At 38.7% G+C, this 15,077-nt stretch overlaps 1 protein-coding gene across 1 annotated transcript in view; it reads left to right on the forward strand.

Moving 5' to 3' along the window:
- The window catches only part of LRRK2 (leucine rich repeat kinase 2), a 245,907-nt gene that overhangs the window by 97,932 nt on the left and 132,898 nt on the right, over positions 1–15,077 (forward strand). The window contains exons 15-19 of the mRNA XM_063448081.1: positions 5,434–5,578; positions 5,696–5,835; positions 6,296–6,424; positions 8,192–8,362; positions 10,028–10,307. Of these exons, the coding sequence (XP_063304151.1) occupies positions 5,434–5,578; positions 5,696–5,835; positions 6,296–6,424; positions 8,192–8,362; positions 10,028–10,307 (865 nt within the window). The remainder of the gene's footprint in view (positions 1–5,433; positions 5,579–5,695; positions 5,836–6,295; positions 6,425–8,191; positions 8,363–10,027; positions 10,308–15,077) is intronic.

Below are 15,077 nucleotides of genomic sequence, written 5' to 3' on the forward strand. Positions count from 1 at the left end.
GATTTTGACTAGTACCTCAGCAACTGTTTCAGCCTCTACGCTAGGGAGGGCTACTGCCTCTGGGTGCCGGGTAGCATAGTCTACCACGGTAAGGATATATTTCTTGCCCAAGGGGCTGGGCTTACTGAGGGGGGGCTATCAAGTCCACCACTACTCAGTAGAAGGGTTCCTCGATTATGGGCAACGGGTGTAACTTGGCCTTTGGGTGGTCACCCCTTTTCCTATCTTTTGGCAGACATCACAGGTCATGCAGTAATTCTGCAGATTCTGTGTGATTCCGGGCCTAAAGAATGCCTGGGTTAATCGGTCTTTGGTCTTCCGGATGTTGTGGGTAAGCTTGAGCAGCTCAGCCTGGTACTTGTGTGGCACTACTAGCTATCTTTTAGCCACTTGCGCAGCTCCACTCCCTGTTCCCCCTGAAACCCGGTATAACAGCCCCTTTTCCTTCTCAAGCCGTTCCTGCTCTATATCTCCTTGGGGGCACTCTGCCTGTTTCCTATACCCCTTTAATGTTGAATCCTCCCTCTATTCCTCGTTACAACCTTGGGGTTACCCTAGTAGGGAGTGGGGTTTACTGCTAGGGTCGGTCCATAAGGTCCTTCCCGAGGGTCCTCGGAGTGCATCGTTTCTCCCCTGTGGGCTTCCAGTCTCGTGGTCATGGGTAGTGTCTCCTCCGGTTGTAGAGTAGTGAACTATCAAGTCAGGCATCCTAGGTCATTCCCCAACAGTACTTTGGCGGGAAGGTCTCGCTGACCTCCAGGTATTTGGCCCTGAACCCCAGTTGAGATGAACCCGGGCTGTTGGGAGTTTGTGAATGGCACCTCCTGCCACCCTCACTGCTACTGTTTGTCTGGGCCAGGCTTGGGGTTGAACCTTGTGTGGTTGCACTACGGTTAAGGTCGCGTCAGTGTCCCTGAGCCCCCTTGCCTTTTGCCCGTCTACTGTTACTCACTGTCAATGGTGTTCCCGGTTGTCGCCTGCAGCTTGGACAGGTTTCGCCTAATGTAGAACCGTCCATAGCTTCTCTTGGTAGCTAAATAGGGACCCCCACAAGTCCTATATATCCCAAAGTGTCCAAATAGTGCTTAGGTTCCATGAATACAGTGGAATCACCACCGGGGTAAAGTTTGACCACACATGTGGCGTCTGCCCAAAATAGTTCCATGAGAAAAGTGGTAGTGGTCAGTCGCTTTCGGGAGTCCCAAAACAAACACAATAACGAACGATTCGCTTGGCTCATAGTTAGAGATTGTTAATCAAGTTTGTGCATATCTTTTCACAGAATAGCACTCTCCTAGCTTATCATTTTCCAGCGCACGTGTTGTTTGGTTATACGAACAGTGGCCGCCCAGGGAGAGCATTTAACTTTGTGGTTACTTTGAAGTTAATTGAGCCAGGGGGTGGTTGGTATTCAGTTGATCAAACTACCGAATGCAGGTAAAATAACTGGGGCAAGGGAAAGGACAGGGTTTGTCACAATCAGCAAATGGTTTTATTCTGTACATTGGGGAGCCTGTGTTATGGCACTCCAAACTTGCTTTAGTTATGGTGCATGATGTGTTCCTTCAGTTTGATGCATCTGGAAATCTATACATTTGCAAGCTCTGCATATAAATGAGTTTCAGTATATGTAATAACCATAACAGACACACTTGCATCTGTGCCTACTGAGTGTGATATTTAGAGAGCTGTATTACATTACTAGAAATACATTTTACTCTTTTTGAGGAAAATGGTCTTCTATTTTTATTACTTAAAATAAAATATTTTATAGTACACCTGCTGTAAAAGACTTTGTAATGAATAAGTTAAATGGAGCACCAATACAACTTTAATGCATTTGATATATTTTGGCCTAATTAAGCTGTATTTTATGCATACTCAAACGTTTGTATTTTTTTTTTTTTACTGCAAATGTTTTGCAGAATGCTGCACCATAAGTCACTCTTACTCACTCCAGAAAACTACTTCTGTGTCAAATGTTTGCACACAGCACAAAGTTTAGAAAGTAGACGATCGTCCAGGCACTTAAAGAAACACTATCGGGTCAGGAACATAAGTATGTAATGTAATGTATGTAATGTAGGAATACATATGTATTCCTGACCCTATAGTGTTAAAACCACCATTTATGCCCCCTTACTCTTTCTTGCCCACCTAAATCCAGCAAAATCTACATTTATTCCAGTCTGCTGCTGCTGGCTCTGTTCATGATCTGACTGCTTGACTAACATAATCAGGAGTGTTGTTCTGAGCCAATCCAATGCTTTCTCATAGGAAAGCATTGGCTTGGCTGAGACTGTCAAGGAGGCAGATTAGGGGCAGAGCCAGCACAAGCCAAACACAGTCCTGGCCAATCAGCCTTTTGTCATAGAAATGCATTAAATAAATGCTTCTCTATGAGGAAAGATCAGTGTCTACATGCAGAGGTTGGAGACAATGGCAGTGCTGCACACTGTCCCAGGAAGCACTTATAGCAGCTGTCTGAGGAGTGGCCAGTAAAGATATCACTAGGCTGTAATGTAAACACAGCATTTTCTCTGAAAACAGTGTTAATTGCAAAAAGCCCAAAAGGACTGATTATATTTACCAGAACAAATACAATAAGCTATAGTTGTTCTTGTGGCTATAGTGTACCTCTAAGGTGTACAAGCAGCGTTTTGGCTCTCAAAGTGTCTTTTATCAAACTACAGAGTGAGGTTTGGCCTACCTCAGGTCCAGTTGCACCCTGGAAACCAAGGGAGTGCAGTGTCCCTTGTTTTATTGAATTCCCAACAACACAAAGTAATCTGAACTACAAAGAAACCTCCATTAGAAGAAGACAACCAAGGATATCATTAACTGTTTGTAGCTTCTGTGAGTATTTGCAGTCAGGAATGAAAGGTAGCTTACTCCGTACTGTAAGAAGCTGAGCTGGGTCCTGCTGAACTCTTCCTGTCTGCACCTTATTAGTTGTTTAAATCCTGTATAGATCCATTTCTGTTCTGACAAATATACTAGCTGCAGCTACCTGCCAAATGCTAGGCTAAATGGTTGAGTAAACCTCTCCCTGTCTGCACCTCTGTGGGTGCTTAGTACAACCCCAATGAGGGGTCTGCTCCCTTGACAAAGGTGCCATTTGAGCCATGAAATGCACGTTGGGTTTACTTAATTTTTTTTATTTTCACTTGTACTATGCACTGATTTATCACGTATTCACTATTTTGATATATAGTGTGTTGGTGGGATTGCAGGGAATTTTATGGGGATAGCCACAAGGATAGATACTGAAAGTATCAGTGAATCAGATAAGAGTAACCTAGTTACTTACTACTATTAGCACCTACGGAGGTGCAGACAGGGAGAACTAGGAGAGGTTCACTATACCATTTAAGCATTTGGCAGGTAGCTGCAGGTAGATGCAGCTATGATAGTTGATATTATTCGCACCTACAAAGGTGCAGATAGGGAGAACTAGGAGAAGTTTATTCTACCATTTAGCCTAGCATTTGGCAGGTAGCTGCTTTTGTTGAGAGCAGACCCCATTTTAGAATTGGACTAGATAATTACATTCTATTACTATAAAATCATATTCTTTAGAGGGATTATTGATGCTCCCCTTACGTTAATAGACACGCTAATTTAATTGGTAAACAGAGTTACACTTTATGGCAGTTTTCATTTTGGCAACAAATAAAGCCTAATAAACTACTGAATAAGCAACACAGTGAATTACTCTGTTACCAAATTCTATCTATTTCCCTTCATTCTATCACTGCTGAGTTCACTCTTAGGACTGTAAAGTGTTACTTATAATTACCAATCTAGGGTTCTCCTTCTGGGATCTCTTGAAATCTAATCATTCCAGATTATATATTTGTATAGAAAATTTGGATATATGCTAGAGACACATTTTTTCTTTAACCCCTTAGTGACCGCAGACGTACAATGCATGTCAGACAAAAAAAATACTTCATCTTTGAATGTTATAAACATTTAAAATACTTGCATTTTGGCATTATATGACCTGTGTGTAACATTATCACACTATCTTGCTTTTCTCTCTTTTGTTTTTTATGCCGATGGATACCTGTATCAAGATATCGGTCTAAGTATATGTTTTTGCGCTCCACTCTATCCATACTATAATTAATCTACCTACCTACCTAATAACTACTACTTCACCCACCCCAATTCCTACTTCCACCATCAAAAAAAAACATACGCCCAACTCAAAAAATGTTAATAAAATTAATGATTACAGATCAAATTGCTTTGACCAGCACTAAAAGGTGTTTTTTTTTGTTTTTTAATAGAAATAATGAAAAAAGCTTGATGAGAGAGCCCTCAGACAGGGTAGGGGTTAAAATAATGAAAAAACTGTAGCTGACAAAAATATTAACATATTATAGTAGATGTTATTTTATATTTAAGCTGAAATAAACCTATACATATTATCTTGAAAGAGGAACGGACACTTCAATTTACACCGTTGAATAAAACATTGAAATTCACTTTTAACTTGTGTTAAAGGGACACTATAGGCACCCAGACCACTTCAGCTCATTGCAGTGGTCTGAGAGCAGTGTCTCTGCCCCCCTTAGTCTTGCAGTGTAAAACATTGTAGTTTTTGAGAAAATACATTGCAGTACTAAGACTGCCAATAGTGTCTGTCAATCAGACAGCCAGTACAGGCACTTCCTGGTGGTTAAGCATCCTTTGGTCGCTTAATTGATGCTGGACATCCTCACGCTATGCATTGAAGCAAACCAAAGTGCTTTAGGTGTGTAAAGTGTTCCTTTAATAATCTAGTTTTGGTCCACAGACCCTGTTTGTTATTGTCTGGCAACGTTTGCGCTTTGCCCAAACAATGCCTCATGGAACTGTCAAAACTGACCGTTACAAAATTCACTCCTCATTGATGATCAGCATGATGACGTCAAGCACGTCAGTTGTTTATGTGTGAGAAGCATTTGCTTGGTTGGAGCATGGTGATTGCCGCACATGCTCCCTATGTCCTGTATATTATTCTATAAAAACTGTTGAATTGGCCAAAAGTCACGATTTCACTGGAGGCGGTCTCAGCAATGGAATAAATGTGAATTTAACTGCTTTTTTAACTTTTATTTTGTTTCTTTTTTATTCCTCCCAAGCAAAGAAGGTCTGGCAATCTAAATATATTTAGTTTAGTTTATTCAATGAATATTGGCCTTCACAGTAGTTTTGCTTATATTTCATTACCAGCTCTATTGAGCTTTGTTAATGCTAAATGATTGGTACATGTACATTCCAAAGTCATTGGTCCTTAAGGGGTTACGGAATGTTAACTCTGAAATTACCAAATACAAAATGTACCTCATTTGGGTAAAGATTGTCATAATTTACACAATAATAGTACTGATTTGTAATTTATACTTGGTGAGTGTTTATCCCCCCCTTCTTTTCTTCCAATAGTTCATTTGGAACCCTGCAATCCAGGAGTGTGGACTGAAGCTTCTTGGATGTTTATTAGAATGCTCTGGGGCTCTGGAACTGCTTTCAGAACTAGGTGCTATAGATACTGTTTTGCATACTCTTCAGATGTACCCAGGAAACCAAGGTGAGCTATGTAATGCATAATTGCTAGTGTATTTTATACTGAGTCTTGTACATTTTGGTAACACTATATAAAACAATTGTAGTGGTCATTTTAACAACATAAAATTTTATTTTCCAGAAATCCAGTACTTTGGTTTATCTCTCTTGTCACATTTGGTTACCAAAACTAATGTGCGCATTGCAACAATGCACCTTTTGTCAACCCACCTAGTTTCTGCAATGCAACGGTATAAGGATGTTGTCCAGATACAAGAGGAGGTATGCTTTACTTAAAGGGATAAAATACATAACATTTACTATTTAGAAGCATTTATGTTTCTCACATCCTGGAAGATGTTTGTATGTGTGTATGTATATAACAATGACGCTCTAATGGAATGTTAATCATCAACTCGGGTATTTTTGTATAGATTATTTTATAACACATTAAACAACAAAAAAAGTCACATCACTGCTACCATTTATTGCATTCTGTATGTAAGAATACACACACACTAACATGCATAAAGGTAGATATACATATGCATATATACAACTTGATGCGTTTAACTACCTGTATATGTAAGTATAAATATCTAAATACACTTAACATGAAGAATGCACAAATGTGTGTGTTCGTGTGTGCTTTTGTACATAGGTTTTTCTTTAATGTTAAAATGTCCATTTTAATTTTATTTTAAACATTTTCCTATTTTAAAAATGTGTTGTTTATTTTTAGGGTTTTCGTACTGCAATGATGTTAATGAATGTATCACACAGTTTTGCAGAACGTTTAGAACTGGAGGATTTTGATACTGTACTTTTCTACCAAGTATCTATGTGTTTGGCTAACAAACGGGACCAAAAGGTATTTTGTTTGTTTCATTCATTATAATTTTGTGGAACCATAACGATCTAATTAGGGCAGTATTTGGGAAATATCTGCCTTTACTGTGGCTGTGTTGTATTCCCAGTAAACATTTGCTGATAAGCAAATGTTTTTATGGTGTTGAAGTGTAACCGCAGCCGGTTCCCTTATACCACTATAACATCTTAAAGCATGGAACTTAGCAGGGCTAACCATACAGATATCTTAGCTATAATATTATATAGTTAGTAAGAGAATACAATATAAAATAAGGATTGTCTTGGAAGCAACAAAGGTTGTCTTTTTAGACAATTGGCGTTCAAATTAGTTTTTGCGTTTTTCACACACAAACTAAATTTGGCCAGTGTTTGTGACCAAGTGGCTACTTAAAAGGACTGGACATACCCCATTTGCAATACCTTGGGTTGTCTACTATTGCAAATGGTAATTCTCATTCCTGGGCTACCATATGGTCTCAAAGGAAACGTAACCAATCTGGCAAATTTCAATGTGAAAAAAATGAAAAATTTAACATGATATATTTGACCCTCTACCTTCTCAAACACCATACAACTTGTACATAGGGGGTGCTGTTTACATCGCTGAATACAAATATGTGTATTATATTGCAGTAAAAGCAAACCGTATTATGACATTCACAGTTAAATTGTCACGTAGAACTATTTTTTTTTTTTTATTCTCATTTTCCCCCATTTTTTTTTTTACATTTTATTCATATTAAATTATGTTTCATACCTTAATATTTGATGTTAAATGAAAGCCTGGCGTCCCCTGAATAAAATGATATACAATAAGTGTGGGTGCACATGAAAGTAGGTAAGAGGTTATTGCTTAAAGAAACATGTATGAAAAACAATATGTCCCATAAACACCTTGTCAGTTTGCAATATCTCTTAAAGACAAAGTACACAGTTTAAAAATACAACTTTCATTCTAAAACTTGTAATATTTGCATTTGCCTATAACACAAGAATACATAATAAAAGTCCATAAAACACTTCACATTTCATAAATGAAAAAGACCAGCCTTTAACTACGCATGCAAGCTCAAAGGGTAAATCCAAAAAAGTTTCAGGCTGGCAAATGTTAACTGTGTGCAGAAGCTCATTTATGGTCTGAGAGCAATAAGCTGGCACTCTCAAGGAGCTGCTCTCCAGGAGCTGCTGGATTGGCATCTGGTGGAGAGCCAAGTAAGAGGGCAGTCTGTTGTAAACCATCCTCTTTTAAGGGACTCTCCAGTGCCAGGAAAATAAACCCGTTTTCCTGGCACTGCAGGAAAACGGGTTTATTTTCAATGTGAAAAAAATGAAAAATTTAACATGATATATTTGACCCTCTACCTTCTCAAACACCATACAACTTGCAGTGCACCCCTTCCGCCCTCCATCCCATGCCCCTGAATCCTGCGGTGATGTCCCTCTGCATTGAGTCAGGCTCCGCCCACGCTCCTCCCACGCCGTCAGCCGGTGGGGAAGACCTAATGCACAGCCACTAGAGGGGACTTAATCCTACAAGGTAATTATTGCAGTTTGCAAAAACTGCAATAATTACACTTGCGGGGTTAAGGGTGATGGGAGTTGGCACCCAGACCACTCCAATGGGCAGAAGTGATCAGGGTGCCTGAAGCGTCCCTTTACTTGCTTATATGCTTACATGATAAAGCTAAATACATGAATCCGTTTTTGTCTAATTACAATTTAGAATGACTTGTGTGTAGACCTAAACATTTGTCTCTCTACTGTTTAGTTTCAGAGTCTGTGTTATGGATGCCTTGCTGAAATTACTTCAGAGGATGATTTAAAAAATAAATTATTAGTGAAAGCATGCACTGAAAATGACATTGTCTTAGTGGAATGTCTACTTTTGTTAGGGGCAGATGTCAATAAAAAACTCAACCATACGTCTTTAATCAATCAGGTACTGTATTCGATTTCCTGTCTTGTAAGTTAAAATCATATATTCTCGTTAAATTAGATTTGTATTTAACATTTCTGCTGCCAGCCTGCAATCCATAGAGATTTTTCATCTTCAAATAATTCAATAATGGATTTTCAGATATTGAGAAGAGATTCTGGTGGTCATTACAATCTTATGACAGCATATTCCATTCAGGACTTCAAAGACTATTATAATATTTTGTTTGACAAAAAGTGTTTTCATTGTATAAAACACGTTTGTGGTTACATGGGGATCTGGGTTTTAAAAAAAGACTTCGAGTTCAACCTTTAAAGTTGGAAAATGCCTAAGTGTGATGCAGCATATTTCTTTGATCATAGCATTATATTTCAGTACAAAGAAACATAGCAACACCTCAAAATTGAAATACCACCCAAATAACCAATATGTAGGACATATTTGGAGTATGTTTTGCTCTTTTTTTAGTACAGCTATAGTCTATAATCTTACATTGTTCTCTGGCCATTAATCTTCCACCAATATTAAAGCTATTGGAGTATCCCACCCCCTGGTCAAATATGCATCCTCTCTTAACCCAAACACATATAATTGCACACAGACAAAAAACAAACTCAAAGCAAAAAACGGAATGCAGTCACCAAACTAAAATAGTACACATAGCTTGCAATACTTAAAGGAACACTATAACGTTAGGCATTCAAACTTCTAGCGCTATAGTGTTCAAGTCCTTAGTCTTTTTTAGATCCTCCCTCAGTCGCTATAAAATAAATGATTTACTTACTTGTTTCCATTGCCAAAGCTCCCTCAGCACTGCCTAGCTCTCCTACTTTTATTATTATTATTATTATTATTATTATTATTGCCATTTATATAGCGCCAACAGATTCTGTAGCGCTTTACAATATTATGAGAGGGGATTTAACTATAAATAGGACAATTACAAATAAACTTACAGGAACAATAGGTTGAAGAGGACCCTGCTCAATCGAGCTTACATTCTATAGGAGGTGGGGCGTAAAACACATTGGGACAGGAAATACTTCAGCACTTCAGTGACGTCATGAAGGAAGCAAGGCTTTCTCTGTTGATGGTCCAGTCCAATACTTCTCATAGAGGAGCCTTGAGAACGAATACGCGACAAATATTTACCCGCGTTCAAGCTTTCCCCATAATAAAGCATTAAATCAGTGCTTTCCAAAGGGGCTTCCACAGTAATAGGGTTCAATGCAGGCACAGTCACATCGGAGCTGCCTGCATGGAATATAGATGATGTTAGACCTCCTCTTGCAAAGTGTGAGGATGTCCAGCGTTGGATAACAGTTTTACTCTACTAATATCCAGGAGTTGATCTGAGACACAGCCACTAGAAGTGTGATGAGTCCAGAAAAAAATAAACAGTTTCTACAAAACTGTACAGTTTTTCTTCATAGGGATTTAATAACAGGGGCAAGGCAACTAGACCACTTCATTGAGATGAATAGATCTGTGTGCCTGTTGTGTTCTTTAAGTTATTATAAAGAACAGATTGTTGTGTTGAGAAGGTCTGAAAGTTCAAAGTCATACGGTTTCATTTTAGAAATAAGTATTTTTTTTTTGTTTTTTTCTGGTACCTTGTTAGGAATATCTAACACTTTTTCATTTTCTTTTATACCCTGTTTTCAATAGGTTTGCGAAAAAGGGAACAACCTTAAGCTTGTTGAACTATTGTTAAATAATGGTGTTCGTGAGCAAGATGCTCGAGAGGCTCTGCGAGTTAGCATTCAGAAGTGTGAAAATGAGACTGTCAGTTTGCTATTAAAAAAGTTGGGGTTAGATTTGGCCAATAACAGTATCTGTCTTGGAGGTTTTCATCTAGGAAGGATAGAACCTTCATGGCTCACTCCACTGTTTACAGAAAAACAACTGACACTAAAGCAACCATCCATAAGCCAAGAAGGAAAGAAGGGTATGTTTCAAGCATTTCTTAAAAATTTGAATCTACATCACAAGACTTTTTATTTTACTTTTTATTTTCACTTATAAGCAGTTGTGTGCTTAAATAATTTGATTGGGGTACCAGTAATTTTATCTTTTTAGCACTGATGTAGCTTTTGCTACCATGTAAATTGACTTATTCATTTTTTATCTATAGTGTCATGTTCTCGTGTGAGCTGTTTTTTTGTTTATTTAAAAATATATATATATATATGTATATATATATAGAAATTGTAGCCGTATTAGTCCAGTGATGTAGATGTAAAAAATAGATAAAATTCGTATCTTGTAATACCTTTTTTATTGGACTAACAGAATTTTTTATATGTGTTTATGTATATGTACATGTGTTTATGCGTTCACATATACACATTTATGTGTGTGTGCATGTATAAAGTGTACCATCCTCTGCACTGTCTGCTTGTTTGTTTTTCTTTTCCCTCTCTCCCCCCTCACTCTGCTCTTCAGAAAGATATTTATGACCCTCTACAAAGATGGTGTCTATTTTCTACCAAACCTGTGTCTTATCTACACTCATGTCGCTTTAACCCCTATATCACAACTCAACTTTGAATTCTATGTGTCGTCTTGCTCAGAAATGCTTCAGACTTGAGAAAGGGAGGTTATCCCGAAAGCTTGTCACTAAAAAATTCTGTTAGTCCAATAAAAAAGGTATTACAAGATACGAATTTTATCTATTTTTTACATGTATATATATATATATATATATATATATATATATTATTTATAACATTTAAAAGTGACACAACTTGAAATTGTTAGCTAAATTCATCATTCCCATAGTTTGCCATTTGAAAGCATTGGATTGACTGAAATCATCAATTAGGATGATCTCAGCCAAGGGAGTGGATCAAAGGTGGGCTAGCACCAGCAGACCTGTATTGCGCTGGAATAAAAGCCATGTAGTGTGTAAGGGAGGGGGAACTATAATGTGTTTCTAATACTATAGGGTCAAAAATACATGTTTGTATTCCAGACCCTATAGTGTTTTTATAACTCCTAAATGACAGAGAATTGAGCAGTGAGATTGTAGGGACATCATCTATACACCAAAACTGTTTCATTAAGCTAAAGTTTTTTTTGGTGACTACAGTGTCCCTTTAACTTTAAGATTTCTCTGTCCCTGACAATCTTCTTTGTTTGCAGCTTCTCAATTTTTGTTCTCTATAAACAAACCATTAGAATGTACATTTCTAGTGTTTTTTTCCCCTTGGGCACAGCTGGTGCTCTACAGATCACTTTAAATCACTTCTTTCTTTGTATCTACTTGTATGTTTGAATTCTACTACTTCATGTTACGAACATTCATTATTTGTGGACGAAGGGAATGAAGGAAACATGACGTATTTAGAATATTGTGCATGTACCCAGGTATCATTAGATGTGCAGGTTTGAAATGTTTCCAGAGAAAGTCTGAATCTACATGAAACTGAATTAAGCTGAAGAAAAATGTAAGATTTAGATGGAAACATTGTATTCCCACTGCATAACTGCCACGCAATATTGAACAATGTCATTGCCTAAAGTCTCCAAAATTAGTTTTTCCTCAAAAAAATTTGATTTTGTCAGGATTCCGGGATTCAGAACACACAGACAAAATCACAAATCAGAATATTGTTATACCGCTCCTTAGAATGGTTGGGTTATACAATAAAGAATAGTAAGAGTACGAGCCGAGGTCGGGGAAAACAGAGATAAGGAATAACAATAAGCAAGCCGAGGTCAAAGGATACGAGAAAGCAGGATACACGAGAGACGTAAGCCAGTCAGGGCAAGGAGGAATAGGTGAACTGTGATTAAATAACAAGTGTTACTTGTGATTGGTTCAACTCCGATTGAAGTTAACCACTATACGAGATGGGTAGCTGATCCAATTACGCTAGACCTTGACGCCATTGGTATGTGCCGAATCCCGAGGGTATTTCGGTCGCATATTTAAAGATTCCACCTGCAAGCATGCAGCGTTCGTCAGAATGCTGGAGGAAACTGTGGAACTAGAATGTGAGTTCTCGGGTAAGCTGGCTGGAGGCCTGACAGTTTTGCAGAATGCTACACCATAAGCCTGCCTCCTAAGCCACACTCCTCATGTCAGAAAGATTTCCTTATCAAAAGCACAGAGTAAGCTGTTTATAATTTACAATCCTAGTAAGGAGTTCTTCAATTTACTTAAAGATGTGAGCATAGAAACTATCGGTCAAAGTACGAAACTCTGACCAGTAGTACAAAAGGGGGTTACAGGGGTAGTATAGGGCTTAACCCTGAATATATAATTATCGAAACGGAGGGAGTGAGAAGAGTTCCCCGAAAAGACGGGGTCCTTAATCTCACTACCGCTACCCCCAGTCTTAGTATCAAGGCAGTAAGAACAAAGAAAATAACAAAAAACTTTAATAGAACAATTGCGAGAAAAAACTATAATATCAAAAAAACACACCACCTATTAGATCACCCCACTCTGTGAGGGTTAAAAACAAGATGATACGATGCGACTGTAATGTAAACTGGCGAACCAGTGTGGCTGGGAACCTATTGGAATGCAAGTAGCAACCGCAATCACAAAAAGTACTAGTGTATCAAGTTTCTAGACAGAGTATAGTCTGTGAGGATACATAGTTGCTAATCTAGCTTCCCTTGGAACCTCAGCCTACCTGTCACTGATATATGCCAGGAAACAGCACCAAAGCCGGGGGATTCCCCCAGTTGCAGTGTTCTAGTTAAATCTGTATAATAGCTTCCGAGAATCCTAAGGTGTACTTGAATTTAGTCCAATATCAAAATGCCTGGTATATCCGGTGCACCAAAAGGAAGTAAATCGAAAGGAAAGTAAGATCAAACAGTATATACAGAGAAAACAAAGTAATGAAAAGGGACTGAGTCTAAACAGAGTTATGCAAAGAGTATAGTTACCATCGCTGCTCCTGACTCAGAGTAGTCCCTCAGGTCTGTACCTAGGGCTGTGAGGTTTTCCCTCAGGTTGTCAAAACAGTCAGCATCACAAGTATGTCAGTGTGTCCAAACATGTGGAACAAAAAATGCCCAACGCGCGTTTCGGCGGTCTAACCGCCTTTCTCAAGGGCAAGTAGTGGTACAAAATACGCCTCCCTTGGCCTTGTTTATATACCCAACCCTCTACTAATCCAGTAGAAGGTGGGGTTTCAAATTGCCCGCCAGCCGCATCCAATAATTACCGCTGGTGGTGTTGTGCGCATGTCCCTTTACCCGGCGCATGCGCGGGAACTTCTCCCCCTTCATGGGTACAGAGCCTCCACCCGCGCATGCGTCAGAATTCAGTCCTCGGGCCAGGCAGGACGTCCGCTCGTGGGCATGCGTATGTCGGATATTAGATAACTGCGCATGCGCACAGAGTATGTATGGATCAGTCTGTTCGCGCATGCGCAAAAACTCAAGATTGGGCAGTACGCCATCAAGTATTGGCGCATGCGTGCGAACATAGTGTTTACTCCTGCGCATGCGTCTGGACTTAGTCACCAACTCAGGCGGTCCACCTGGCAAAGATAGTAAAAATAGTGGATGATAAATCGGCTGCCTACCAAATTAGCCCCTAACGGTTTCTGCAAAGTCTAGAGTCTAAGAAAGCTCAGAAAGTATTAACTTGGGCAGTATCAAGGGCCCCAGAGTATCGGCATATATTCCCCACATCGGGATAACGTGTCTACTACTGGGCAGCTGTAATTAGTCTCTAACGGACTACGATAGGGGTTTACACATCTCAGCCCACGTCCCCAACATTATTTAGAAAAAAAGAGAAGGGGGGGGGGGGGTTTGGATGTTATAAGGTGGCTAGTAAGTCCGAGTATCATATAGTTCGGTATCTAGTGGGGGCAAACCTTTAAGAGAGGCATAATTCGTAATAAGTGACATATTATGTATCAATAGGAAAAAAGAGAAGAAAATTAAAGGTCCATTCAAATGTTATGAACTAAGATGATTATACATGATAAAAGAGTGGTTAATAAAACAAGAAAGGCATGGTTCAAAAGTTAAATAGACAAATAGACAAATAAACAGAAAGAGCTACCTGTATAGTCCATATTAGAACAAATATATAAAAATTGTTATAGACAAGTCAGATGAATGGGGCAAAAGAGAAGCCCTCATTCAGACCTCTCGGTTGGAGTGTTTTTAACTGATAAATCCATTTGGATTCTCTCTGTCTTAGGATTCTGTCAAAATCACCGCGTCTTTGGTTCCTTTTCACTAATTCAAGGCCGCGAGAATTATGGAACATATAAGGTCTCCGAGGAACCGTTTAGATACACCAATATCTAGACACTTAAAGGAACACCATCACGGTGACTCTAATAACCTCAGATTCTGCGGCCTTGAATTAGTGAAAAGGAACCAAAGACGCGGTGATTTTGACAGAATCCTAAGACAGAGAGAATCCAAATGGATTTATCAGTTAAAAACACTCCAACCGAGAGGTCTGAATGAGGGCTTCTCTTTTGCCCCATTCATCTGACTTGTCTATAACAATTTTTATATATTTGTTCTAATATGGACTATACAGGTAGCTCTTTCTGTTTATTTGTCTATTTGTCTATTTAACTTTTGAACCATGCCTTTCTTGTTTTATTAACCACTCTTTTATCATGTATAATCATCTTAGTTCATAACATTTGAATGGACCTTTAATTTTCTTCTCTTTTTTCCTATTGATACATAATATGTCACTTATTACGAATTATGCCTCTCTTAA

The sequence above is a fragment of the Pelobates fuscus genome, chromosome 3, assembly GCF_036172605.1.
Source record: "Pelobates fuscus isolate aPelFus1 chromosome 3, aPelFus1.pri, whole genome shotgun sequence".
In the NCBI taxonomy this organism is placed as follows: Eukaryota; Metazoa; Chordata; class Amphibia; order Anura; family Pelobatidae; genus Pelobates; species Pelobates fuscus.